General features: G+C 49.3%; 2 protein-coding genes across 3 annotated transcripts in view; both read right to left on the bottom strand.

Moving 5' to 3' along the window:
• Positions 1 to 5211: 5211 nt before the first annotated feature.
• LOC106896394 (cytochrome P450 2C19-like) lies at positions 5212 to 10358 on the bottom strand. Its single transcript, XM_014956366.1, has 9 exons — positions 10130 to 10358; positions 9641 to 9803; positions 8975 to 9124; positions 8538 to 8698; positions 8228 to 8404; positions 7568 to 7709; positions 6974 to 7161; positions 6442 to 6583; positions 5212 to 5791 (listed from the first exon to the last, which is right to left on the bottom strand). The coding sequence occupies exons 1-9, from the start codon at positions 10307 to 10309 to the stop codon at positions 5610 to 5612; spliced, it is 1485 nt and encodes a 494-aa protein (XP_014811852.1). The 5' UTR covers positions 10310 to 10358; the 3' UTR covers positions 5212 to 5609.
• A 2485-nt stretch (positions 10359 to 12843) lies between these two features.
• The window catches only part of LOC106896400 (cytochrome P450 2C19-like), a 10664-nt gene continuing 9018 nt past the window's right edge, over positions 12844 to 14489 (bottom strand). Inside the window, exon 9 of one of the 2 annotated variants that reach the window (XM_014956376.1) lies at positions 12844 to 13408. In XM_014956376.1, the coding sequence (XP_014811862.1) occupies positions 13227 to 13408 (182 nt within the window). In that variant the 3' untranslated portion in view covers positions 12844 to 13226. Of the gene's footprint in view, positions 13409 to 13867; positions 14077 to 14489 lie in introns of those variants that run through there. The other variant, XM_014956375.1, reaches the window with a different exon arrangement.

Here is a 14489-nt window from a genome sequence, read left to right as displayed (position 1 = left end):
GCGAGCCTTAGAAAGCAAAAGCAGGAATTCCTCTGCTTTGTCCTGGCCTTTCCAGCAAAGGTGCCCTGGCAGAGGAGATGTGAGCCTTAGAAAGCAAAAGCAGCATTGCCCCCAGGCTGATTTGTGGTAGGTATTAAACACACTTCTTGTGGCCAGGAGCGGTTTTGCTGTGCCGTGGGGCAGGCAGAGAAGAGGCAGAGTGCCCAGAACCCCGAATCCCGGCTTCCGGGGCACCTGCCAGACCCTGCCCCTGGCAGGGACTTGGCTCTTTCAGGTGTGCTGAAACCCAGCCAGCTTATCTGAGTCAGCCCGAGAGAAACGCCACCCTCTCTTCCTCTTCGCAGGTCCACAGATCGTTTTTTAGCAGGAAGAGAAAACCCATCCTACGAGGAGCCCCCATCCCTGGCATCAGACAGCCCGCTGTTAAAGCCTGCAGGGAATTCTAGGGGAGAAGAGAGAAATGGTGAGTTGGGAGACCTCCCGTCGGGTCAGTTGGGTCTTGTTGGGATGGAAGTAGCAGGGGGAGGTCAGAGTGCAGGAGAGGTGAGGCCGCAGGGACTGCTAAGCTGTTGGATGAAAAGCTCCCTGGGACCATTTAACCCTCCCGTTCTCTGCCCCAACTAGATGAATCAAGCTGCCCCCTTTGTTAGCTCTGCATTTCTTTATGGCAAAAGTAATGGTTTCAGACACTTGCTCAGATTTTAGCATTTGACCCAGCTTTTCTGCCCTGGAAGCATTGCCTGGTCTTAGAGCAGTTGGAGCAAAGAGGGGGCTTGTGCCCTGGATCACGCAGTGGATCTTTCTTGAGGAGGTTTCCTGTCCTGGGAGATGGGACCTGCTGAAACTCACACTGTCTGTTTAGGAATGGCCAGGTGGGGGTGGCTGAGAGTGAAACCTCCTTCATCCCAGCAGCTAGCTGGCTCTGAGGCTGAACAGCTTTCTCCTCTGAAATGTAATAATGAATAAATTCCATGAACATTCACTGAAAACACACCACTCTCCAAGGACCTTGGATCGACAGCAGAGCTTGGGGAGTGCAGAACCAAGTTAGTTGTTATCAGCATACAAACAGAAATAATAGATTAGTGTCTTCGGTCTCTCTAACTTCTGTCATTGTTCTTTCACTTCCCCATGTTGGTCCCCTTGGAATCTCCCATTTTCTCCCTTCCACATCCCTTCCCAGTGAATGGCAGGTTGCCTGTGCTGGCTCCATCCAAGAGCTGGCCAGGTATTGCCCCTGGAGCGCTGTAGGCAATAGAAGAGGAGATGGTCCCTGCCCATGGGTGACCATGGCTTGAGCAAGTACAGCAGCAGCTGGGGGAAAGGGAGCATTATCCGTATGTTGGAGAGTTGATGCTGAGAGGTGGCAGCACCTGTGGTAAATCTGAGAAGTAAATCCAGACCATCTGATCACTGGACGTGTGTGTTAACTGCATTCATCCAGAGCACCGGAGTTTCCCAGGGAAACCTCAGCAGTTTTGCTCTTTCACTCCAGTTTATTTAATTCCTAGATGTTTCTGGGACTGGATGGAGCTCACCATGTGATGGACTCAGTATTGCTTCAAGCAGTATGGCTGCACCAGCAAAGGAGGTTAAGAGCAGTGAAGGCTGCCTCCAAGCCTGTTTCTGTGTTCCTCCCGGATGGGAGAGTCTCTAAATCCCAGCCGACAGATGGACAACACATCTAGCAGGGACAGTTCTGAATACTTCCCTTCCTACATGTGGAAACAGTTTAGTCAGGAAGGAATTAATGTGTTTCTATCATTTTCAGCTGTCCTCAAATCAGAAACTGTCACTGTACTTCATCTCCTAAGACATAGTGGGGTTAAACAGCCTTACCCTTTCTCACTGGGGAGCAGTCAGGGTAAATGCATTAAATGATAAGGCCATGACTACTCTGACACCCTGTATGGTATAAACAATTCGGGCAAAACAGTTCATGTTTCCTCATATCACTTTCTTGAATAGCATGGCAGGGGTTTTGTTTTCTCTGGAGTAATGAGCATGACTTCCCTGTTCAGCTCAAATGAGTATGTTCTCATGCCATCATTTTCAGTCACTTCAGAAGCTCCCCTCCCCACTCCCACGCCTGGCCAGGGGCATCTCCCAGTTGCTAATACTCACTTCTGTGTCTCTTCATTTTTATTTTTTTTCTTTCTCTGCAGGAGGAAACAACGTCTTTCTCACTGTTTTACAACTCAACTGTCAACTCAGTAAGTACACTGCATAGGATGAAGATGAACTGACTGCTCGCCATCGTGTTATCTGTAGGAGCTGGGGGGTGGGATTCTGGAAGAGAACTTGCTGCTTTTATGGGCGAGCGTTGATGTGGATCTTCTGACATACTGTCCTAATACTGCTGACATTATATTGTAGCAGTAAAGACAGGTGAGATGCTTAAAGTCCCCGGAGTCCTGCATTTGAGCCTGTTTTCCTGTTTATGTAGAAATGAGCAGATCCAGGTAGACTTGACTTTGCTAAGCCTTTAGTGCAGGTGAACTTTCTTTCCTGCTCCTTCCACCAAAGGGAGCGTGAATGTCCTTTTAGATTTCATTTCTGTTCTCTCCCAGTGAGAGAGGAGGTGATGAGGGAAGCAGGCCATTAGCCATCACAGCAATTACCAGAGTGTCCTTTACATGTCCTGACCCTTACTTAAGATAAATTGCAATGCCTAGAAAAAGTCAGAGAGTTTTTGGTTTGGGTCTTGCAACTGCTCACTTAGCCTCTCTCCTTTTTTGCTTTTTATAAAACATTTTTTTTTGGTACATGTTCTATAAACATCTTATTCCTAGACTTTTGCACGAAAATCTGGAAGCACAACTGTCCAGGCAGATTGTTCTTCTGGGGTAAGAGTTTGTTTCATTATTTGATGCAATTGATCGTATGGAATGTTTTCCCTCTGAAATCAAATCTCTGCTTCCCTTGTCCATCCCAGCTGGCTGGATGCCACTGTTTCGATCCAGGGCTGCAGTTTTATTCCTCAACATTGTCTTTTCTTGCTGTTGTATGGTAGCCACTTGCTCAGGTACTATGACCAGAGTTAAAGGATCACACTGTTTGCATTTGACCTAACCGTCTTTCTTTGTGAGTCAGTATGAGCCCTGGGTGGTTGGAGTGGCTGCAGGGATACCCAGCATTCTGGCCTTGGCCCTTGCAGTCATCTTGACTGTGGTCTGTGTCCTCCAGTGGAAGAACTACATCTGGAATCAGGTGAATACCTCCCACCTCCGGGGTGCCTTGATTTTTCTGTAGTTGTTGTTGGTTAACATTGTGTTTGGTTTTTTTCTGGAAGTAAATGTAAAAGGGAGGGGTTTCCCCCGTGCTAAAAGACCAGACAGAATTTGGATGTTCTAATAAGAGGAACACTCAGGCATTGAGGTTTCCCCTCTACGAGGATGGGCAGGCATCAAGTGTACCCTGTGATTGTTCTAACTGAAAGAGCGTTTTGGCATCCATCTTAGAATCTGTTGGATATTATCCCAAATATTATGCCCTGTGCAGTTATTTACCCCCTGCGTATGTCCTGAATTCTGGAGCTGTTTAGTAACAGAACAGTTTCTCACTGCCCTGTGCTTCTTGTGGCTGGATGTTGTTTGTCACTGTTCTGTTCATTGCTACAGACCAATCAGCATTCCAATGGGCAGGAAGAACATGAATATGAATCGTCCCCTCCCAGACCTCCAGATGTAAGTCACCTCTTAACTGATTGTCACCATAGCACACCTGCTACTGATTTGGTTACTAAATGCAGGGCTGGCTTCAAGGGTAACCGTGGGCTAATAGAGAGCTGTGGTGGGTTGACCCTGGCTGGACACCAGGTGCCCACCAAAGCTGCTCTGTCACTCCCTGTGCTCACTGGACATGGGAGAGAAAGTGTAACGAAAGACTCGTGGCTTGAGATAAGGATCATTCATTAATTACCATCACAGGCAAAATAGACTTGACTTGGGGAAAGTAGTTTTATTGGTTAGCAATCAAATCAGAGGTTTCTGGTTGTACGTCTGTCCATTTGATGCACTCCTAGATGAGAGGCAAGCAATGGTTTGCCCTTGGTTTAGGGTACACAGGCATGAAAGCTGCATTCTGCAGGGGCAAAAATGGAGGGACAAGGAGGGATGGACCTGCAGTGTAAGCAAATATGATATTTTCCTCAAAATACTGCCAAACATTTCCAAAGAGCAGTGGAAATTCTTGTATTCTCTGCAGTACTCACAAGTTCTCTGAGTACCTTGTGACTACCATCACAGAAATTATATTTTGCCTCCAGGACTTTTATATGACCATGATGCAAGGGACAACACATACCTATGTAAATGAAGATCAAGACAAACACCGCAAACCAGACATCCAAAAACAAGCAAAGCCCATGAGGACAACTAAGCCCAGGAGAGAGCCACCTGTGGTGGAGTCCATTTATGAAAACCATTCGCCCTATCACTGAAAGAAAAGCACCAAATAGTGTCTGGGACCAGAAATATCAGACACGATCCTTTTCCTGGACACCAGCGGTCACACGGTTGCAGTTTATGAACAAGAGAGTTTTCTCGTTGTGCATCCACGAAATTCTACAGGGAAGAGGACAAAGAGACTTTGGATGCACAAAGAACAACTTTGCAAAGATGCCTCTGAGATGGGGAAGCACAATGAGGTTCCCCTTGAGTACCCAAGTTCTCTGGAAGAGATGGTTTTGCTCTCCTCCTAAATTTAAGTTCATTCCTTGTAATAAATAAGATCTAAATCCTTGCAGTGATACTGATGGTAAAAAAGAGCAGCCGGAGAGTTGTTTGGAGCCCCATCACTCAGGTGTCTGAGCTTCTGGCAACAGCCTGAAAAAAGGCAGACACGCTCTTCTTTTCACTAAGCAGAAAGAGTCCAGACCAGAAGTAAGATGAATTGATATGCCCAAGTAAACTGGAAGGAGAATGCAATTCACAGGGATTAGAAGCCCCAAGAATGGCAGAGAGAGCTGCTGACAGCCCCCAAGCTACAGGGCTCCCTTTCCCTCCCACACCATGAGCCTTCCTGTCTGGTGGTTGTGCTGTGACTGGCCAGGGGCTCCTTGCAGGCAGCAGCACTATGTCCAGTGGCTGAAGAAAGCAGGACCATTGCCCTGGGAAAGACAACCCTTCCCACAGGGGACTGACCACAGGGGCTGCAGATCTACTCTACAGTGGAGCAGCAGGTGGGGCACTGACTCAACCCAAAGAAAACGATGGTTCAAATCATCATAGATTTTTCTTTATTGGGTCATTAATGTAGACACATGCAGTGCTATCCATCTGCCAAGCCTGCTGCTCTTGGTGGGATACATGCTGCAGGAGAAACAGGTCTTGGGCGGCCATGGGAGCTGTGTTTGTGAGAAAAATCAGCTCTTTGATGCAGCCAATGGGCTGAAGGAACCCTTGGATGGAGGATCAGGGCAACAGGCCGCAAGGTCACCCAGGGCTTCCCTGCGATGTGGTGGAGCCGTGAAGGTGTCTACTCTGTGTTTGGGCTGTCTTCCTGGAGGCCTTGTGAAGGTGGGCCAACGCTTCTGTCATGGGTTTCAGTAAGGGAGATGTAAAGGAGCAGCCAGGCTCAGGACACCATAGAAAGAGGTTGTGTGCTGTTCATCGGGGGATGGCACAGAGCTGGTAGACAGGAGGCACGTTGCCTGTCCCACTCAGCGTTGGGGTTATGCTGAGTTCCTGGGGATCAATGACAGGCTTCAAGGTAAAGTTCTGCAAGATGATGGCCACGAGTAGGAATATCTCCATGCGTGCCAGGCCCTCTCCGGGACATATTCTCTTCCCTGGAAGTGAAAACAGCAAACTGCACTCAACAGGTGTTGCCGAGTAGCTCAGAGTTTGTACTAAGCAGATATTTTATGCAGCTTTATTGACCAGATCCAGCTGCAGCAGTGAGGTGACTGTCAGGATTACTAAGGACATTTGCAAGAGAAGAGTTTGTTGGAGAAAGATGGACCCTCGGCATTGGCAGTTTGGTTGGGTTTGATGAAGGAAGAACAAGAGCAGGAGAAGTCCTGAACGTGGAGGGGGCATGAGAGGGGCCAAGATGAGCAAGAGTAAGGTGACCTAAAGCACGGGTGAGAAAAGGGAGGGAAGGTGCTCTTGGTAGGTGAGTGGTGGCACGTAGCCTGAGAGGTACCTAGAGGTGCTGGGAAAAGTGGAGCTACCAAGGACCTACAGGTTGGTTAAGGATGACTTTGGTGGTGGTGTAGGAAAGTGAGAGACATTTTAGAAAGTGCCAGTGGGTCCCATTCACATCAGGAGGAGGTTTGAGAAGCCACCAGGTCTGAACCAGATGGGAGATGCAGCTGGGGAAGGGAGCAGCCCCAAGGAAACACTGGGAAGAGGGAGTGTGTGTTCTTGGAGAAGGCTGGGTGGTCCCCAGAGGCAGAGGTCAACAGAGAGAGGAAGAGAGGGAAAGCCTGTGCTTTACCTGCTGAGAAGGGCATGAAGAACTCGCTCTTCCTAAAGGTGCCGTTCTCGTTCAAGAAATGTCCAGGGTTGAACTCATGTGGATTTGGAAATTCTTTACTATCATTGAGGACAGAAGTGAGGACGGGAAAGATTGTGGTGCCCTGAGGTAACAGAATGAGAAGAGCAGAATATGAAGGGGAGGTGAGTTGGACCACTTAATCCGACCTCCTGCAAAGTTCAGGCTGAGCTTCCCCACACAGTTCACTAGTGCCTTTGGTTTCCCTTGGGAGGACCCTGCCTTTGGGGAAGCAGCTTTAGGGAGACCCTGCTCAGTGTCACAGCAGGGACAGTTCTTGGCTGCTCTTCCTGAATGGTCTCTCTCACTTTCAGACCCTTTATCCTGCCCTTGCTCTGGTTGTCTTGGGACATTCCACCTAATTCTTCCTCTTAGTGTTCATGGCAAAGTTCTCCTGCCATGACCCACTTCCTTCCATCTTCCTGACCATCTGTTGATGGGGGCACAGGGTAAATAATCCAGCCTTCCCACTGACCTTGGGAATGACGTACTCTCTGAAGCGGAGGTCTTTGGTGACAGCACGAGGGACACTCAGGGGGATGAGGGAGATGAAGCGCTGGATTTCGTGGACCACGGCATCTGTGTAGGGCATCTGGGGCCGGTCAGCCACACAAGGTTTTCGGGATCGTCCCACTACCCGGTCGATCTCTTCTTGAACTTTCTCTGTCATGAGAGGCACAGATCACCAATTGGGTAAATGAAACCAAACCTCCCTAAAGAGGTTGCCCTAAGCTGCCCCCACATCACACATCAAAGATGACAGGAGCGTTGATGTGGGTTTTGGTGTTGACTAGAACACAGCTGCACTGTGGCCCATGGAAAGAATGTCCTCCTAGGGACTTGGCTATCTAGGAGCTAAATGTGTGGACTCGGCCAAGTCCTTGGCCATGAGGGGAGTGCAGCTGATGAGGATGCCAGCGAAGCTGTGGGACCTCTAACAGCCACCCTGGGGAATGATAGTGCAATGACTTTGCCCATTTGGGTAAAACGTGAGAGAGAAGAAGACTTGGAAGAAAGACAGAAACCCAGCCCAGTGGAATAGTTATGGAGGAAGAGGTCACAGACGTACCTTGTATCTTTGGGTATTTGAGAAGCAGCAGAAGCCCATATCTTACAGTGGTGCTAGTGGTCTCAGTTCCGGCAATGAACAAGTCGAAGGTGCTGGTTATCAGATTCTTCATATGGAAACTGGAATTGGGATTGTCTTTCTCCTAGTGAGAAAAGGTTGGGCTGTTTCTCTGGCTGAGCTGAGAAACATGGCCCTGTCTTGTGTCATCCCTGGCCTTCCATTTCTCCTAGAGCTGCTGTATTTCTCTGCTAAGGTGCAGCAGCTACCTGGGACAATGCCATCTTTGTGCAGTAAGCAACCCCAGGGACACCTTCTTTCAAGCTGTGCAGCAGATGGTATGTAGCTGCCTGGTTGCCCTCACCCTGCCAACAGCTTACCAGTGAAAGAACTGCAAGACCCAACCGTAAATGTCCCTGTGTTTTGGTGAGAGCAGATGGAGGTCTTGCTGTCCAAGCAGCTGTACGTACTGGCTGGTGAGTGTGCAGAGCCAGAGCTATAAGCTGTGGCATCAGCAACATCTGGGGTATTGTTGGGTCTTCCCACTGCACAGCCCAGCTGCCTGGGAAGAGATCATTCTTATGTCTGTGTTACTTAGGAGAGGGAAGGGGCTCATCGTAGGTGTGTCTGGGGGTGAGCTGGGGCTGTGTGCTGTCTCCTTACCTCCAGCATTTTGCTGAGGAAGCAGTCAATGAAATCCTGAGGGGAGCTGGGATCTAGAGAGACTTGGTGCGTCTTCACCTCCTCTGACACAAAGGCTTTCAGAGCATCAATTTCTTTGAATATTTGGTTGTGCGGTCCAGGCAGGTAATCCAGGATATTTGGGTACATCTGGTAGAGCTGGAAGGAAACAGGAAGGTCCCTCATATGACCATTGCCCCATCCTTTGATATTAGGAAAACATCTAGGAAGGTCACAAGCCTCCCACTCCCCTAGGGTAATGTTGGCACTATGAAAGGGCTACTGAATGTACCTGTCCCCAGTGGGAGTTCATCATCTCAAAGATGTTGTTCATGTTGTTCATCAGGGCCAGGAACTTCTTGTCTTTATAGTCGTATCGTCTCCCAAAGACGATGGAGCATATGATGTTGGAGACAGCACAGCTCAGCTTGAAGGTTGGGTCAAAGGGATTTCCTGTTGTTTCAGAAAAGTTACAAAGCATAAAAGAACCCCCAAAATCAACTCTGGCTACTTATGGCTGCTGTGTGTAACCTGCGCTCTGGTCTTTAGGGGAAATATAGACACAGAAGGGTCCTCCAAAAAGAACAGTATGTGATCACTGTTGTGTAATGAAGGGCAGCTGGTGCATGGACAAAACACATGCAAACTTCAAGTCTATGCTCCAGGCATGGGCTCCCTTGATATGATCCTTTTTTTGGAAGTGTAAGCTGTGTTAGCAATGGAGCATACCCTTTGTTTTGTTGATCTCTTCTAGCAAGTGCTCAGTTTCCTCATGGATCCTCTCTTCAATGCTCCTCTTCCCCATTCCAAAGTTGCGCAGAGTGCTGAGAGCAAAACGCCGGACTTGTAACCACTCCTCATTGTTGCTAAAAATAATCCCTGCAGAGCAAGAAGGAAGAGGGAGGACCTGTTTTGGGTGTGTTGGGTGGGAGATGAACAGAGACTCACAGAGACAGTGAATCCTGTCCCCCAGAGAGCACTGACATGGCCGTGTCATTGAGTACTGTGTTTTGGAGGCAAGCTGGGGAGGTACTGTAGTCCAAACTGCCAGCTTTTGGCCTTCTCCACCATATACCCAACCTCCATGAGAACAATTCATCAGTCATATGATTTCACTGCACATGATTTTCCTTGCTGCAGCTGCTGGCTGTTGCCAATAACCCATCACTGCCTATCAGTGAGATCAATCTGACTCCATCTCCATAGTTCCTCCTTTGGGAGGTGGAAGGCCGCAATTACAGCCTACCTATTCTGGCTTCCCTTCTCCAGGTCAGATCCTCCCAAGCATAGCAGTCTTACCTCCAGCATCCTTTTACCTCATTCCATCCCAAATCTGCCAAATGAAGCCTCAGCCCTACCCTGCTCCTTGGAAGGAGCTCCAGTCAGCAAACATACCTAATCCGTTGTTGGCCCTGTCTCCCAATGGCATGTGTCCTCTGGCAGCAAACTCGTCCGCGCGATCAATCAAGGCTTCTTTCACCACATCATGTCCATGCAGCACCACCACTGGGTCAGAGCCCAGGTGCACTGTGAACACTGGTCCATACTCTTCGCTGAGCTGTCAAAATGCAAGAGAGAGCATGGCCATGGGGCAGAGAGGGAGGAGGAGCTGAGAAGTGGCCTTGCTGCTGCATCCCACCACAGGCAGTGCAGCCTCACAGATCAAGGTTTGGAGCTCTCCTGATAAATGTGGGTGTGCTGAGCGTTCCCAGCCATCAGCAGTGCCAACAGCAGTAGGGTGAGCAGCTGAGATCCTCATGGCTTTTCTGCTCCTCTGGGATTGCCACTCATCTAGCTATGCCCACAGGTTGTCCCCATGCATTGTCCCACACATTCCCTGCCCACAGAAGAAAGTGAGAGAGGAGAAGCAGCAAGCAGCCTTACCTTCTGGAGAGTTCTGGCCAAGTCCTTTGGTTTCACCTGCAGCACATTACCTAGGATGGGAAGGGGAGCTGGTCCTAGAGGCATCTTCCCCTTTCCCGACCTCCCTTTCCATGCTGTGACAGAGATCAGGCAAGCAACACAAACCAGGAGGACAACAGTGGCTGCTCCCAGGAGCTCCATTTGCTTCTGCAGCTCACAAGGGACTGACTCCAGCTGGCGGAGCCCGAGTTTATATACTGAAGGGCTTTGTTAGCTATGGTAGCTATGCTAACTCAACAGCAGGCTTGGAGTCACGTGGCTGACTTAGTCAATATTTGCAGTCAATCATTTGTTAGACTGCCCCGTGTTATGAAACTGGGACTTCTCTCAGTGTTATTTGGCCATCAAAGACACGCCTTGTCTCAGACAGCTGCAGAAGCCAACTGAGGTCAAGAAATGTACAATGTGTTCCTCAAACTTGTTCTGTGTCACCTAATGTTTACTGTTAAAGAGATCATGCTATGGGCACAATCTTTTACTGAGAAGCTCCTGGAAGTTCACCGACCCAAAAGCATCTTTGAAGTACTTCAGTGCTATTTAGGGTTTCTGTTCTTTGGTTTTAATTGTACAAGCTCTCAGTGAGGTGAGCCATCCAGTCTTGTTCCTGAAGTCTTCCTGACACACACAGTGGAGTTCGCACTGTGTGTGATGTGCCAACAAGCATACTGAGGTGTTCTCCTCAGTGTACAGCAAGTGTCTCAGTCTTTCTCCCTAGAGGTGCCTGGCCTCACAAGAGAGGAAAGCATAAAATATCCCTCTGGGAAGCGCAGAAAGGTCTCCAGACACAAAATAGACCAGAAGGGACTTGCTGGGAGAGATAAGAAAAAGACATAAGAGAAGGGGACTAGACCTTGAGACACTGACCTCTTTGAGGTCTCCTAGAGGAAAGAGTGAGAGAAGCAGATAGGGAAGAGAGAAATCAAGAACTTGAGAGGGTTTCTGGGCAATGGCTTCCCAAGCTGAAAGAGAGCTGCACTTGTTAGTGACTGGGTATAGTTTAGTGTAGCCTGGCAACTAGTCCTTTCAATGACCAAAGAAGCCCACCCAACTACTGCTGGAAGCTGGCACATACAGGTTCCTATTTCTGATATGAAGAACTGCTCCCCTGGAAGGGCCAGAGGTGCTCTGGTAGACTGCAGAGCATGTCTGTTGTGTTGCAAGGGCTTCCAAAAGAGCTGGAGGCTTCCTGCCCAAGATCACACCAGGGTCTGTGTACCTGTGACGTCCCACCAGCAGTGGCAACGGCAGGTTGAAAGTTGTCATGGTTCGGGCCAAATTGGCCTATGACGGTGACAGAAGCTCTCCCCCGGCTTATGGCTCCCAGGAGAAGAGGAGGAGAGATAAAGAGATTTACAAGTTTAGGAGGAACTAAGCTACTTTAACGAAATATTAATAATAAAATAAAAAAGAAATAATGAAATAGATACAATACATACAAAACCATATCAAGCTCCCAGGTGATATCACTGGCAGACGCTGGAGAAGTCCTAGAGTGGACTCAGAGAGGGATGGGAATTGTATTCCATCTCTGGAGTGAGGAACACATGCATCGGGATGAAGAGAAAGGGTCCTCTTCAGACGTTGGCCACTAAAGAAACGAGAGCTGACCGTTTGATCGCTCAGCTTTTATACTGATCATGGGGCAGATGGGATGGAATAGCTCTGATGGTCAGTTTTGCATCCCCTGTCTTGTCCGCTCCTCCCTGCAGGTGGGACCCCCTCAGGGCTGTGACACTGCCTGCGCTCAGCTTGATCAGTTTGGCCATATCCCTCTGTCTCTCCTCAGCTGTGACACCTCAACAGAAGGTTCTGTGGCTTCCCCATGAGTTCTTAAGTCATCCTTGCTCTCTTGCATAGGTGCAATAGTTTGTAGATGTTCTTTTTAAATGTCATTTCACTTCTCAAAGACCTGTACTTGATACTTTCGTGGAAAAACTGAATTTCCCACAAGTTTGGGCTAGTTACTTATCTGCTGACCTGACCTCCTGCATCAGCTCAGATGTTGCCAGGACAGTTCATGGGAGTTCATGTAGCTCTGGGATCTTCCACGTGGTGAAAGTGGAGTTCATGGGAGTTTGCCCTGCTACCTGAGGTCTCTCTGCTGCCAGAGCTCGTTACCTTACCACCTTCCCTGTGCAGTTCCCTTCTTCCTGGGAATGAGGGCTTACTTCTTAGCTCTGCCTCACAGGTTGCCACATACTTTGGGCAAAAGCCCCAGAAGTAGGAATACTTTTGAGATTTCTCATTGTTATAGGGATAAAATCACTATATTCCAAATATTCCCACCACCCTGGCAGGCCCTCTGGGGATTTTCAAGGGGGGAAACCCCATGAGACTGGTCACTCAGAATGAAATTGTTGTGGATTGGCAGCCCCGAGAATGGCAGAGAGAGGTGCTGACAGCCGCCAGGCTACAGGACCCTCTTTCCCTCCCACACCATGAGCCATCCTGTCTGGTGGTTGTGCTGTGACTGGCCAGGGGCTCCTTGCAGGCAGCAGCACTGTGACCAGTGGCTGAAGAAAGCAGGACCATTGCCCTGGGAAGGACAGCCCTTCCCACAAGGGACTAACCACAGGGGCTGCAGATCTACTCTACAGTGGAGCAGCAGGTGGGGCACTGACTCAACCCAAAGAAAACGATGGTACAAATCATCATAGATTTTTCTTTATTGGGTCATTAATGTAGACACATACAGTGCTATCCATCTGCCAAGCCTGCTGCTCTTGATGGGATACGTGTTGTGGGAGACGCTGGTCTTGGGCAGCTGTGGTAGCTGTGTTTGTGAGAAAATCAGCTCTTTGACGCAGCCAATGGGCTGAAGGAACCCTTGGACGGAGCATCAGGGCAACAGGCTGCAAGGTCACCCAGGCCTTCCCTGCAATGTGGTGGAGCAGTTCCAGTAAGCCGTGAAGGTGTCTATTCTGTGCTGTGCATGTGTTTGGGCTGTCTTACTGGAGGCCTTGTGAAGGTGGGCCAACGCTTCTGTCATGGGTTTCAGTAAGGGAGATGTAAAGGAGCAGCCAGGCTCAGGACACCATAGAAAGAGGTTGTGTGCTGTTCATCGGGGGATGGCACAGAGCTGGTAGACAGGAGGCACGTTGCCTGTCCCACTCAGTGTTGGGGTTACGCTGAGTTCCTGGGGGTCAACGACAGGCTTCAAGGTAAAGTTCTGCAAGATGATGGCCACAAGTAGGAATATCTCCATGCGTGCCAGGCCCTCTCCGGGACATATTCTCTTCCCTGGAAGTGAAAACAGCAAACTGCACTCAACAGGTGTTGCCGAGTAGCTCAGAGTTTGTACTAAGCAGATATTTTATGCAGCTTTATTGACCAGATCCAGCTGCAGCAGTGAGGTGACTGTCAGGATTACTAAGGACATTTGCAAGAGAAGAGTTTGTTGGAGAAAGATGGACCCTCGGCATTGGCAGTTTGGTTGGGTTTGATGAAGGAAGAACAAGAGCAGGAGAAGTCCTGAACGTGGAGGGGGCATGAGATGGGGCAAGATGAGCAAGAGTAAGGTGACCTAAAGCACGGGTGAGAAAAGGGAGGGAAGGTGCTCTTGGTAGGTGAGTGGTGGCACGTAGCCTGAGAGGTACCTAGAGGTGCTGGGAAAAGTGGAGCTACCAAGGACCTACAGGTTGGTTAAGGATGACTTTGGTGGTGGTGTAGGAAAGTGAGAGGCAGTTTAGAAAGTGCCAGTGGGTCCCATTCATATCACTGTATCAGCAAGTCCCAGGAGGAGGTTTGAGAAGCCACCATGTCTGAACCAGATGAGAGATGCAGCTGGGGAAGGGAGCAGCCCCAAGGAAACACTGGGAAGAGGGAGTGTGTGTTCTCGGGGAAGGCTGGGTGGTGCCCAGAGGCAGAGGTCAACAGAGAGAGGAAGAGAGAGAAAGCCTGTGCTTTACCTGCTGAGAAGGGCATGAAGAACTCGCTCTTCCTAAAGGTGCCGTTCTCGTTCAAGAAATGTCCAGGGTTGAACTCATGTGGGTTTGGAAACTCTTTACTGTCATGGAGGACAGAAGTGAGGACTGGATAGATTGTGGTGCCCTGAGGTAACAGAATGAGAAGAGCAGAATATGAAGGGGAGGTGAGTTGGACCACTTAATCCGACCTCCTGCAATGTTCAGGCTGAGCTTCCCCACACAGTTCACTAGTGCCTTTGGTTTCCCCTGGGAGGACCCTGCCTTTGGGGAAGCAGCTTTAGGAAGACCCTGCTCAGTGTCACAGCAGGGACAGTTCTTGGCTGCTCTTCCTGAATGGTCTCTCTCACTTTCAGACCCTTTATCCTGCCCTTGCTCTGGTTGTCTTGGGACATTCC

This window comes from Calidris pugnax, unplaced genomic scaffold (assembly GCF_001431845.1).
Source record: "Calidris pugnax isolate Ruff unplaced genomic scaffold, ASM143184v1 scaffold196, whole genome shotgun sequence".
NCBI classification, from domain to species: Eukaryota; Metazoa; Chordata; class Aves; order Charadriiformes; family Scolopacidae; genus Calidris; species Calidris pugnax.
The sequence above is the reverse complement of the archived record's forward strand: the minus strand, read 5'-3'. Positions and strand labels throughout refer to the sequence as shown.

Coding starts and splice junctions, on each gene's coding strand:
- LOC106896394 (XM_014956366.1), bottom strand. CDS start 10,309: ATGGAGCTCCTGGGAGCAGCCACTGTTGTCCTCCTGGTTTGTGTTGCT. Junction 8,405..8,537: donor TGAACTCCCACTGGGGACAG/GTACATTCAGTA, acceptor GTTTCCTTCCAG/CTCTACCAGATGTACCCAAA. Junction 7,710..8,227: donor TCCTCAGCAAAATGCTGGAG/GTAAGGAGACAG, acceptor TTTTCTCACTAG/GAGAAAGACAATCCCAATTC.